This window comes from Syngnathus scovelli, chromosome 8 (genome assembly GCF_024217435.2).
Source record: "Syngnathus scovelli strain Florida chromosome 8, RoL_Ssco_1.2, whole genome shotgun sequence".
Taxonomy (NCBI): domain Eukaryota; kingdom Metazoa; phylum Chordata; class Actinopteri; order Syngnathiformes; family Syngnathidae; genus Syngnathus; species Syngnathus scovelli.
Genome location: NC_090854.1, coordinates 12,981,787 through 12,994,090, shown reverse-complemented (window position 1 = coordinate 12,994,090; position 12,304 = coordinate 12,981,787). Strand labels below are relative to the sequence as shown.

Genomic DNA, 12,304 nt, shown 5'->3' with positions numbered 1-12,304 from the left:
ACAAGACCAACACCAAGGTTGGTCCATGTTCATCAAGCGCAATGTCACTTCAATTCTGCCGGACTCACCAAGATCCTGGTTGTGAGCCTTTTCTTGGCCTTCCAGGTACAAAAGACTGTATCCATCCCATAGTTTGGACATCCCCACGGGGCACATGGGACTCTGCTCAGACTGACTGTGCTTCACCAGCAGGTAACCCACACTGACACTGCGGCCGGGCATGCCAGGTAAGCCGGAGACACCTTGTTTACCCCGGTTACCTTTGACCAAACACAATGCAAAAGTCAATAAACTGGTACAAACAGCTACTTAAAATCTCAATAACTACCCCCATCTATAATACTAGTTGGAGAATAAATCAAAAGTGCAAAGATAAACTTTTTTGTCCTCAGCTATCCGTTGTAGTTTCTGGGTTTATCAATTCAACACACCTTCATAAAAGAAGATTGATAAAAATCCAATTTGGTAACAAACCAGTTTCCTGCCTAAACTTGCGCCTACCTTTTAATCCTTTAATCCAGGACTATTAAAATAACACTAATCCTCATCTGCCCTGATCAGACGTACCCGCCAATCCTTGCAAACCAGCATGGCCCACTTGGCCTGGCTCTCCACGGAATCCAGGCGTTCCTGGTGTTCCACTTATTCCCGGCATGCCTTTCTGCCCAATGGGTCCAAAAAAACCTGAAAATAAATAAATAACAGAGCCTGTCAATTTCATCTTTTTACTTGACCACAGTTGGAGAAATATTTTTAGACTTAATTGAATTTATTTAAATGTTTATATCATGTCTTATTTAAAATCACAACAAATATCAGTGTTCAAAAATGAAAACTTAAAAACATTTAAACATTTAAATTATTGTTACATTATTTATTCAATCTTTCCGTTCATAAAAAAATAAAAACTGACCAGCATCCCCAGGGGGTCCCCGTGGTCCTGGTTCGCCTTGAATGCCTCTCGGTCCTTGAATACCCTGTGGTCCCGGACGACCCCTCTCTCCTGGCACTCTGCTGGGTTCTGCAATTGGACCTTGGTTTCCTGGCAACCCACGCAAACCTGCGGGACAAACATATTTAAGCGCAAGGACAAACTGGACTCTAACCAATAACAAGTCTTAAGTAATAAGTTAATCATTTACCTGGCGGTCCAGTATCTCCTTTAGGGCCATATGGTCCTCTCTCTCCCTTGACCCCAATCTGACCAGGGGTCCCCATTGAGCCCTGTTCTCCTTTCTCACCTATAAGAAAATACAGGAAACTAGAAATGTAATGAGATGTAGACGACCACAATATATCCGGAGGAGTGGAGTGGATTTGTGATTCGGTCATTTTAGCGTACTGTACCTTTCTTCCCAGAAATTCCATGTGGTCCCCTATATCCACTTGGACCTTGTTCTCCAATGAGCCCTTTTCTACCAGGGACTCCAGGATGCCCAAGAACTCCAGATATACCCTTTTCTCCCGAGGAGGCATCAATACCTGGAAACCCTCTGGCTCCAGGGAAACCTGGGAAACATAATTGTAGGGTTCATAAATATTGTATCTTACCCTACACAACTATTCTAAGTAGCTACTTCTACCATAAAATTTGGATAAATACGGTTTTACGCTTCTCCTCTTATGAGGCCTGTGGGTCCCGAGCTCCATCAGAGCATTTGAATTAATTGTCAACTCAACAGCCCTGGTAACTATGATGGTTTTGGTTGTTGACCCAGTATAGTCTTACCCTGGAATCCTCGGGGTCCAGGAAAGCCCTTATCCCCCAGGGGTCCGATTCTGTCTTGTTTTCCATCTGGTCCACTTGGCCCACGGATTCCTGATAATCCAGGCTGACCTTTGTCACCTGAACACACCAAACGCAGTCTTTAGCCCAGTGGCTCACTAATATACACATTGGTCCACTGAGAGCTTAGTAAGTGGCAGATAAACTTACCAGCATCTCCTTGCAAGCCTTTTGAACCTGCAACGCCTGGCACACCTGCCTGGTTGTTTGGGTTGCCAGCCTCACCCTTCTCTCCTTTCGGTCCTGGGTTGCCAGATGGTCCAGTAGTATCCAAACCTGGCAAAATCACAACCAGAAGCAAAGGTTTTCTTCAACTTTGGAAACTGCAGCATCAGTTTGAATAGTTGTAGGAGCATTGGCTAATCGCTATTAAGAAATAACATGCTGCAAAATTACCTGCAATTCCAGAGACACCCTTTTGTCCTTTTAATCCATCTAATCCATACAGACCAATGACACCAGGGAAACCTGCACGCATTGGTAAAATAAAAAATGAATGTAACAGATGAAATTATCAGCCAAAAAATAGCAACGCTGAATCGATCTGATCCTTTCACCTTTTGTTCCTGGAAAGCCTGGGAAACCTGGCTGCCCCACTTTTCCAGGCAGCCCAGCAAAACCCTTCTGGCCTTTGATTCCAGGAGTTCCTTTCTGTCCATCAGAACCTAAATTTTTATTAGAAATGATTTAATGGAATGCTGTTTGAATCTAATTCAGTATTAAACAGAATAAGAGAGAAAAGAATAAGATAAACCTCTTACCGGTATATCCGACATCACCCGCATCACCTGTCTGTCCCCTTTTCCCTTCGATACCATCAAAACCAGGAAGTCCTTTATCTCCAGCCAGCCCAGCTAATCCTTTCGCACCTAGTTGGATGATAGCAATAATTTGATAACAGTACAGCGATCCTGAGAAACACTATTAAGCATTAAAGCAAATATGGTATGAATTATACTTTATGGTACCTGGGTTTCCTGAAGACCCAACCTCTCCTCTCAGTCCAGTTGCTCCTGGAATGTCTATGCGAGGGCCACTCTCACCTTGGGTCATATAAAAATATCAAGTGATAATGAACTATTTTCAACAAGTACTGTTTAGTTGTAAATCAATTTGAAGTTTGTACCTTTGATTCCCTTCTTGCCCTTCTCCCCTGTGGCACCATAAGCACCAGGGCTTCCTTTGACCCCCTAAAGGCAAGAACAAGACATTATAAATGGACAAGTGATGAGTAATATGTGATAGTAGAATAGACCATGTGATAAATAGAAATGTGATAAATGACAGACAAGAGATTTCAGACATTTGACAACATATTTATATCGTCACCTTTTTACCACTCATTCCATCAAAGCCAGAGATTCCTTGACTCCCGGAATACCCTGGCATTCCTTTCAACCCTGGTAGCCCCTGTGCACCTGGATCACCTTGGAAACCCTTTTCATGACTGGGTTCTCCAGGGAACCCATGTCCTCCCTCACGGCCCGGAACACCAGGAAAGCCCTTTGAACCTGTGGAAATTGGTTATGTGAGGAAGTAAGATGATAAAAATGCAACATTATTTGGCAATGAGTTGTCATTGTCTGATTAACCTCTTGGCCCGACGAAGCCTTGGTTTCCTAGATTTCCACGTTCTCCCTTAGTTCCTTTCATGTCGACTATCATCTGGGCAGGGATCTCTGGCTTCTCACCAGGTGGGCCCATTAACCCGCGATCACCTGGCAATTAAATAATCAGAGGATGAGATTAAGTAAAAAGCCTCTCTAATAATGGCTGATATCACATTTTAGAAAAGACGGGTCCAGCACCTTTTTCTCCAGTTTTTCCCGTCATTCCTTTTGGACCAATTTGTCCTGGCAATCCAGTCTCTCCTTTTGTCCCACCGACTCCTTTAACGCCTGTATTACCAGAGACCCCGCCAAAACCTGACATGCCAGGAGACCCTTTGTATCCTAGAAATTGAGAGGCATAGTGTCACCAAAATACTCAAATGCTGGACATTTGGGTTACAATATTACACAAGTAAACATCAGTAGAACCAACCTTTCATTCCTGAAGGTCCTGGTTTTCCATCTGGCCCAGGCAGTCCTGCGTTACCTGGCAAGCCGTTCTCCCCGAGAACCCCATAGTTACCTGGTTCCCCTGGGAAACCTTTTATTCCAAATGGCCCTGGGGCTCCCGGGTCTCCCTCTGTTCCCCTTTCACCAGTTAAACCTACATAACAGTATAAGTGAGGTACATTTAATATGAACAAAGAATTGCTCTTATGGATTGGGGGTCACCTGGTATTCCAACAGCCCCCGGTGGCCCTGGTGGACCAGCGTTGCCAGGATCACCAGGGTAGCCATAACTGCCTGGTGGTCCAGGACTTCCTTCCAGACCCCGCAGGCCTGGAGGGCCAATGTCACCTTTGGGACCAATCATACCAGGCATGCCCCCCATTCCTGGAATGATAGAAAGAATAAAACTCCACATAAAACCAAACCTGTAAGGTCGACCAAAAACTGCACCACCAAGCATTTCCTGGCTTTTTCCCCCTTTGAGTCACTGTGTGATGTAATGATGTATTTTAAAATATGCCTTACCTGGATAGCCTAGTTCTCCCTGATCTCCAGCCACACCCTTGCTCCCTTGAAGTCCATATGGTCCTGGGTCACCAGGAGGTCCCTGACTTGCGCCCAATACTTCTCCGTGGACACCTTTATCTCCAGGTGATCCGATCCGTCCGGACAGTCCAGGCACGCCTGGAGAGCCGACTGACCCTTTTCTCCCCGGCACGCCCAACTCACCGCGGGGACCGGAAAAACCTAGCAGAAGGCATCAATCGACTTAATACAGCAATATGCTATGGTCATAAACATGAGGTTTCATGGATTCCATAGCAGTTATAGTTTACCTGGTGGTCCAGGTTGACCACCTGGGCCGTAGTTTCCGCTTTCTCCTTTATGTCCCTTTACTCCAGAAAGACCTGGCAGACCTTTGCCACCCGGAAGACCTAGTAGTTGAAGATAATAGTAAGTCAAGCTAACTAGCTTCCAAAAAGCAAGACCACACTGGTGTTCTGGTCTTTACCTGTGAGACCAGGTAATCCTCTGGGTCCAGGAGAACCAGGTAGTCCAGGAGGTCCTGGGAAAGTTCCACAAGGACCTAAAAAGAAATTACGACATCCCAAAAACACATGGATTAATTATCATATCATGGTTATGTACTAACTGTACAAAAAAAAATACGGTGACTTTGTCTGGTGCCCAGCGTGGATTTTGTTTATAGATGCAAAACCATTATCTTTACATTAGCAAATTATACCGTTGTACGTTCATCATTAAACTGAAAGCAATTCAATTCTGGCAAAAAATCATGCACACAAGGCAAAGCACATAGTTTCTTAAAAGCATCATTATGCCCGCTACCTGTTACATCCCATTGTTCTCCATCTCCTGCTGGACTACAGCCGCCTTTCAGTCGCAAGAGAAACAGAACGAGAGAGGCATTCGGTACAAGAGTTATTCAAAAGCATAAGCATTATTTTGCAAACAAGCTCAGCCCGAGCTGGTTTGACGGCTGCAGGCCCTGCAACAAAGGCGTCAACTGGAGGCACAGCAGCAAAAGTAAAAGTACACTCGTAAAATATAATCATCATGCGGCATTGCTTTTAATTCCCAAGCCATGAATACTCTTTTTGGCAAATTATTTGCCCCAAAACAACGAGAAGAGCTTATATGAGGATTAAAAAAGTGTTAAGACTTAGTAAAAAGAAAATTAGATGAAGCATCAAATGAACCTGTGGAGCTGATGGGTCATTGAATCAATCAGCTTCCTCTTACCTGGGCTACCAGGTGTTCCTGCAACTCCAGGATAACCATCAAGACCAGCATCACCAGGTAAACCAGGCTGGCCTTTGATACCCTCAAGCTCTGCACCTGGCTCTCCTCTCAGTCCAGGTGCACCAGCTCGACCTGGTACACCAGAGAAACCTTTTTCTCCTGTTTGTCCTTTGGAATCGTCTCCCTGTTCACATGAACGACACCTACTATCACCATCCGAAGGAGATGATCGATTATTTTAGGAATGAATGAATACTGGACTCACCGGAAGACCTCGACTGCCATGAAACCCAGGCAGACCAACTCGACCCGCAAATCCTTGCTTTCCCAGTTCACCATCCTGCCCCGGAATCCCTGGATCTCCACGATAGCCTGTGGACATTATATTGCAGCCACATAAAAAAAAAAATATATACGTATGGACACTATACAGGAAAACCGTTGATTATGTGGAACTGGTTGCTGCTTAATCGTGTCTTAAAGCAATTGAGACAACATTAACACTTGGCTAAAACTATTAGTGACAATCTAATAAGTATAGCACACCTTTCTGTGTCGCTACAGCTGTGTCTCCCTTTCTGCCTCTCGGACCTGGCTCACCAATGACTCCCGGAGTTCCCTGAAATAAGTCGTCGTCATCATGGGGAGTGAGCAAAATCTTGAATGTCTGATTTCTCTTACGGAGAATCCATCCACTCCTGAGGGTCCCGGGTCTCCGGGGTCACCCTCCCGTCCAAACTCTCCAGTCATCCCGGGGTCTCCGACTTCACCAACTGGCCCGAGTGGCCCTGGTGGGGAGGTGTTAACGGTGCATTCACATTGCCCGTGATCCCCTAAAAATACAGAAAGAACAAATTCACTATAACTTCAGATAACAATTTCTAAAACAACGTTTATTTTGTATTCTGCAAAAACAGTACCTTTGACTCCCTTAAAACCGGCATTTCCAGGCCTTCCTCTACCACCAGGAGACCCCTTGAAGAAATCTCCCCCTTGATACAGAAACGTCAGTACATTTAGTCTTTAATCCCTGCATCATCACATGGTGGCGGTGCTGATCTGTGACTCACAAGATCCTTTGGGCCCCTGAGGACCTCTGGAACCTGGGCGACCAGGGTTGCCCGGTGGTCCTGCACTGAGAGCAGGACTTCCTTTTTCCCCCTGTTGGCCTTTCTCTCCTGGCTCCCCCTTTCTTCCAAATGGACCGGCGTAATCAAACACTGACCAAACAAAGAAAATCTTCAAACACTTTTGATCCCAGGGTTGTGTATTTCCTCATATTGTGTTTTATTTATGCAACTGAGGAAAGTACCTTGGTCTCTTCCTGTCAGTGGACCACAAATGATTGTTTGGGATTTACAACATTGCGTACATATTACAGTAAACTTCATTTCTACCGCAGGATGATGATTATCATTCATCAGTCAGTTTTTTGCTTGTTTGAACGAATTTGATTTTTATCCAAGGCGTGGCATTTATTCTATCAACTAGACACTAACAGCTTTTGTTTTTCGTTTATTTTTTTTAGCACTATTTGAGGGAACAGGACATGCAAAACAAAATTTGTTACTCATTTACTAAGCAATATTGTGATTCTTGTTTCTTATTGGTATCACAAACCTTGCTGCTGCGAAAATGAAGCGGTGCGTCCTGGTGGTCCAGGAATTCCTTGGTCTCCTATTGGTCCCCTCTCACCTTGGGGACCTTGCTCACCCGGTGGACCAAGGGCACCAGCTTAGAACATTAAAAAACAAACAGCTATCGTTATTAGCGTCTGGGCATAAAAAGAAAAAAAACAAAATGTTCGGTTGATATTTCACATACCTGATGAAGACCAAGGCCAAACTCCAGATGAAATCAATTCCCCAGCTTCACCTATCTCTCCCTAAAATACAAATATAGTACAACTCATGTATTCTCCACAGATTTGGTCTGATTTGGTGTGTTTTACAATATAGCCATAATATTAAACACGAAATGATCATTAAAATGTCTGTTAAATGTAGGGAAAATTGTGCAGTATTATCATATACAACATATAGTAATATTATATATGCATTAGGTCATAGCATCACGAGTGGTAATCCAGTTATGCATGAATCTTTTTATTTTTATTTTTTTTACACACAAACATCTCGAAAAGCAAAATTTTTTAATCATTTCACAATTCAAAATGAAAATATTCACCTTTGGACCAGGTCTGCCGACTTGTCCTCTATCCCCCACATCCCCCTAAAAGAAAGCCTCGTTAACAGCTCTGTAATCGATTACCTCCTCAAGAGGAGCAGCATGGGTCATACAAGCGTACCCTTGATCCAGGCTTGCCGGGAACACCAGGTAGTCCCTAGAAATCCATCCAATGCAAATTAAAAAGATAAAATGAAACTCAGGCCTCAAAGCAGTTTGACTGGAATATGCAGAAATGTGCTCACCCTTGATCCAGGGAACCCCGTAATTCCAGTTTCTCCTCTGTTGTTAGCCTGTAGTTAAGCAACAACAATGATGCCATCATGTGACCAAATGATCGTAGTAAGGAGCGAGAAGAATCAGCGAGCGCTTACCAGATCTCCTGCTTGTCCTTTGAAACCTTTCGGACCAGGATGTCCCTAAAACAATGCAGATATTTTAACACCTTACAATTAAGATACTTTTTTTTTATGCAGATGAGTGACAATGGAGCAAATGTACGCACCGCGGGTCCGAAATCGGGCTGTCTGTGGGGATGAGTGGAGTTTCCTGGCGGTCCCTGGGGTCCAGTCTCTCCCTGTGGTGCAAGAAAGATGACATAAAAACATGAGAATGCTAAATTAAAAGAAAAGAAAACAAATAGTATGTGGGACACGTACCAAAGGTTTGTAAGGTGTTTATTTTAGGGGAGCCCCATTTTGTATTTCCACAAATTGTATCTTAGCCCTCCCATTTACTCCGAAGACTGCTACGCTATACTTTATAAATTCAAACTTGGGCTTATGTGAGGGTGGAAGTCAAAGTTAGAACTCCCCGAGTTATGTTTTCCTCAGTAGAGAAAATAATAAAACGCTGAGACATCTATTTGAGCGGAGGGCACTAGTGGGGGATATTACAGGATACCTGACATATCCCGATAATTATGCAGTCATCCCGAGCGGTCACTAACCTGGTCGCCCTTCATCCCCTTGATTACATTTGGCACGGCCTGTGGGGAAAACACAAGGACAGTAAAAGCATCAAAGTGTGACTAAAGTCATCCACATGCAAATTTGACCACTTAAATGAGTCTTGAATACCTTTGGTCCACGAGGACCTGGTGGCCCGGGTTGACCCTAGAAGAGGACACAAACAGAAACATTTTACCACTTACATGTTAGAAGTCTTAAAATAATATTAGGATTATTATTATTATTTTAACCTTTGGTCCTGGGATCCCTGGGTTTCCCTGCCATCCTCGGTTACCAGGAAGGCCCTGCCAAATGTCACAAAGAATCACTAGGCATGTCTACAACTGGTTTCTCTACAATATAGACCAGATCTGGGCAAATGCTGGCCCACAGCATTTGCCCATTGTCCAACATGTCTTACAAATTGTCCATTGGTTCCCGGTGTGCCTGCGTCTCCCTGTGGAGAGATGATCAAAATATTCATATGCAAAAACGGGCTTGGCGTGTCAACATCAAATATTTCGTATAAAGTTTATTCTTTACCCTGAATCTCCTCATGTACACGGTGACATCCAAGGAGTCGCCCTTCTCCCCTTTCCTGCCCACTTGTCCCTGACAGGAAACATAAAATCAAGCACTGGGAGTACAACTTGCAAGTGACTACCAAAACCTTAATGGAAGTCCACTTACAGAAAAACCAGGTGCTCCTTGACGTCCCATTTGACCAGGGATGCCGGATTCCCCTGTTGTCCCATTACAGCCGTCTGCTCCGGGCTTTCCTCTGGGCCCTGCTTGTCCTGGGTGACCCTAAAGAAAGGAATGACCATTTCAATATGAACCTGCTTTAAAATATGTACACAAAAACTTACTTACCGGAATTCCATCGTTTCCAGAGAAGCCAGGTACACCTGTCATTCCCTGCGGAGAAATAATTTAGCATGAAATAAACATGTACGGAACCCCCACCGCCACCACCCAAAACCCCCCAAAACAATTACATAGACAGATTTACCATATTTCCTTTGGGTCCAATGTTGCCATTCCGTCCAGTGTCACCTTTGTGCCCCTTTGGCCCTTGGATGCCTGGATCTCCTGGTCTCCCCGGTGGCCCAGTGATGCCTTGGGGACCAACAGGCCCGTGTTGACCCTGAAGGAAATCGATAGCAAGCTTGGATCAGTTCGATATAGAGCGGTAGAGCAGACTAGAGTTACTTTATCACATCTTTCAGCGACTGTTAAGAGTTTAAAGACAGCTAAGTCTTTCTGTCATTTGAAATTCTTTACACCCATCTAGTGGTCAAGCCATGTTACTACAACTAAGAGTTGCATATTGGACAAAAATAGCCACTGGAATTATAGAACGGTAAATAGAAAGATTAAAAAATAACATTCTTGTTTACATGCTTTTTTTGTGGCTCTGCTGGGGGCAGCGGTGGGGGTCTGAGACATTGCTTGAAGTTGAAGCGGTGACTGAGGGAGAAAGAATGACTTTGCAAATGATTGCAGAACTTGTGGTGGGTGATATCATGGGAAACGGCGTTGTTTGTTTGGTCTGAAAGTCCAAAAGGTCAGCCAGCGATGACCGCTGAGGTCAGGGGGCCAGGACGTGTTCTTGTGAGAACCAACAGAAACACCCACGGACAAATAGTTTGGGGGCTCCGGCCAAGTGTCTGTCATTGAATGTCACCCTCTTCAATTCATTTGTTGCTTGTGGTGGGAATCAAACAAGTACAAATACTTATTGCCCTAGTTCGGCACATTTTATTTTTGTCATCAGTGAATAACTCTTTTTCCACCCAACATTTAAAAACAAAAATGTATTGTATACTTTTTTTTTGGTCATCATAATGTAGCACTTAATTAAAAACAACTAAAGTTCAGATGTTCTATTAATCTTTTTTGGGGTTATTTTGTTTTCTAGTAAAAGCCAGAATGTTTTGTGCAAACACGGATTGCTATTTTAAACTGTTTTTAATTCTTTTAAATTCCGATGTCTGTGTGTGTGTTTGTGTATGTATGTTTGTTCGTGTGTGTCAAAAAACAGTTGTGTCTATGACAGGCATTTCGGATGTGTGTGTTTTGTCTCGCATCAATCCGGACCCTGCAGCTGTTTATACAAGACTAGCACCACTAACGCCACCACAAGAGGGCGCCATAACAACACAAATTCCAGATCATGCATAGAGACGCGGTCCTCAAATTTAAAGTACAAATCTGTTTATGCGCTTACAGCCATAAAAATCATCCATCCATTATCTTTAGCTCCGATCCTCATTAGGGACAACTTAAAGTCTTCAATTAATTTAACATGCATTTATTTGGAATGTGGAGTCAATTTATGGTTTCATCTTTTGATATGTAGGTCAAATGTTAGTGTAGATGCGCTAAACCTTGTGTATATCAGAACTGTACAAACTACAAACCAGATTACAATCAGACAGTTATGATTATGGTCACTGTGTGAAGAAACAGATGTGCTTCCCATTGTTTTTGTGGAAAAGCCCCCTTTAGAGGATAATGCATGACGCATGTATTCATAGATGAAATCAAAACCCTAATCCGAATAAGATTTAGCGAGATAACTCATTGAATGGAAAGTTTTCACTTATTCAAACTAATATATTTACTCTCATTTACAGCATGCAAGAGACGTTTGGTGAGTTAAATTGTTTTTTTTCCTATTATACTGATGTTCATAACAAACTTGATGACCTTCCTGTGTGGAGTTTGCATGTACACAGCATCTACTATCTACATTTAGAATCATAATATGTTGCTTTCAACCAAATTCTGAATTTTTACATTTCTCACATTTTGTACTTGACCTCTCACGACAATGTCGCCCTTCGTGAATACAAAATGTCAAATTAAGCTTTATCGACAAGGCGCAGGTAAAAGTGACAATTGCACGATGCATCGCCTTCACTTTGGAACACTTGACATTCTTCTGCATCGCTCTGCCGTCACCTCGCTTCCTTCATTCTTCATCCTCGGCTCGCCATTGTTATCTACTCGTGCCGCTTCCGCCCAGCATTTCCTGCCTTCCTCTCCTCAAATTCTACTTCTCAAACGTGGTCAAAGCACTTCCTCTCGTTCGGACGCCAAGAGGACAATCTCTTGACAAGGCAAGCGGATAACAAATAGAAGATATCCGGCTGTTCTCTGGAGCACTTTGAACCGAAATGAGTTCATGGCAGTCGAGAACAATCTCAAAACTTGGAATTTTTAGAATGTCGTACAAATTGGAAACTGAATCAAATGATCAAAATCAGTGAAGACCTCAAGAGTGAATTTTACTTCCCAATTTGCTCAGAAAACAATCGTAAAGCCTGTCTAATGAATTTTCAAAATTGTGATGTATGACTGTTGCTTTTTTTTAAATTACCATTAACCCATTTTTGATGTCATACATACATAATCGCTCAGCTTGCCCTTGCAACAAAAACACAGTGTAAAAACTCAATAAACTTACCTAATTAGAACATAAATAATGAATCTCATTAAGCAACAAAGGAGGAAAAGAAGGCCACAATCTTAACAGAGCAATAAAACCCAAG

At 43.2% G+C, this 12,304-nt stretch overlaps 1 protein-coding gene across 2 annotated transcripts in view; it reads right to left on the bottom strand.

The window, feature by feature from the left end:
* The window catches only part of col4a2 (collagen, type IV, alpha 2), a 31,441-nt gene that overhangs the window by 1,481 nt on the left and 17,656 nt on the right, over positions 1-12,304 (bottom strand). The window contains exons 5-46 of one of the 2 annotated variants that reach the window (XM_049728776.1): positions 9,760-9,894; positions 9,621-9,665; positions 9,438-9,554; positions 9,291-9,359; positions 9,169-9,204; positions 8,999-9,052; positions 8,877-8,912; positions 8,747-8,785; positions 8,303-8,374; positions 8,172-8,216; positions 8,043-8,090; positions 7,919-7,954; positions 7,798-7,842; positions 7,435-7,495; positions 7,231-7,344; positions 6,681-6,830; positions 6,531-6,602; positions 6,292-6,443; positions 6,157-6,229; positions 5,876-5,982; positions 5,611-5,794; positions 5,197-5,241; positions 4,859-4,933; positions 4,683-4,781; positions 4,372-4,593; positions 4,069-4,230; positions 3,830-4,000; positions 3,595-3,738; positions 3,379-3,504; positions 3,116-3,297; positions 2,913-2,976; positions 2,755-2,829; positions 2,548-2,655; positions 2,344-2,451; positions 2,183-2,254; positions 1,937-2,062; positions 1,730-1,846; positions 1,348-1,509; positions 1,143-1,241; positions 914-1,060; positions 568-684; positions 69-260 (exon numbers count right to left, since the gene is read on the bottom strand). In XM_049728776.1, the coding sequence (XP_049584733.1) occupies positions 69-260; positions 568-684; positions 914-1,060; positions 1,143-1,241; positions 1,348-1,509; positions 1,730-1,846; positions 1,937-2,062; positions 2,183-2,254; positions 2,344-2,451; positions 2,548-2,655; positions 2,755-2,829; positions 2,913-2,976; positions 3,116-3,297; positions 3,379-3,504; positions 3,595-3,738; positions 3,830-4,000; positions 4,069-4,230; positions 4,372-4,593; positions 4,683-4,781; positions 4,859-4,933; positions 5,197-5,241; positions 5,611-5,794; positions 5,876-5,982; positions 6,157-6,229; positions 6,292-6,443; positions 6,531-6,602; positions 6,681-6,830; positions 7,231-7,344; positions 7,435-7,495; positions 7,798-7,842; positions 7,919-7,954; positions 8,043-8,090; positions 8,172-8,216; positions 8,303-8,374; positions 8,747-8,785; positions 8,877-8,912; positions 8,999-9,052; positions 9,169-9,204; positions 9,291-9,359; positions 9,438-9,554; positions 9,621-9,665; positions 9,760-9,894 (4,303 nt within the window). The remainder of the gene's footprint in view (positions 1-68; positions 261-567; positions 685-913; positions 1,061-1,142; positions 1,242-1,347; positions 1,510-1,729; positions 1,847-1,936; positions 2,063-2,182; positions 2,255-2,343; positions 2,452-2,547; positions 2,656-2,754; positions 2,830-2,912; positions 2,977-3,115; positions 3,298-3,378; positions 3,505-3,594; positions 3,739-3,829; positions 4,001-4,068; positions 4,231-4,371; positions 4,594-4,682; positions 4,782-4,858; positions 4,934-5,196; positions 5,242-5,610; positions 5,795-5,875; positions 5,983-6,156; positions 6,230-6,291; positions 6,444-6,530; positions 6,603-6,680; positions 6,831-7,230; positions 7,345-7,434; positions 7,496-7,797; positions 7,843-7,918; positions 7,955-8,042; positions 8,091-8,171; positions 8,217-8,302; positions 8,375-8,746; positions 8,786-8,876; positions 8,913-8,998; positions 9,053-9,168; positions 9,205-9,290; positions 9,360-9,437; positions 9,555-9,620; positions 9,666-9,759; positions 9,895-12,304) is intronic. The other variant, XM_049728777.1, reaches the window with a different exon arrangement.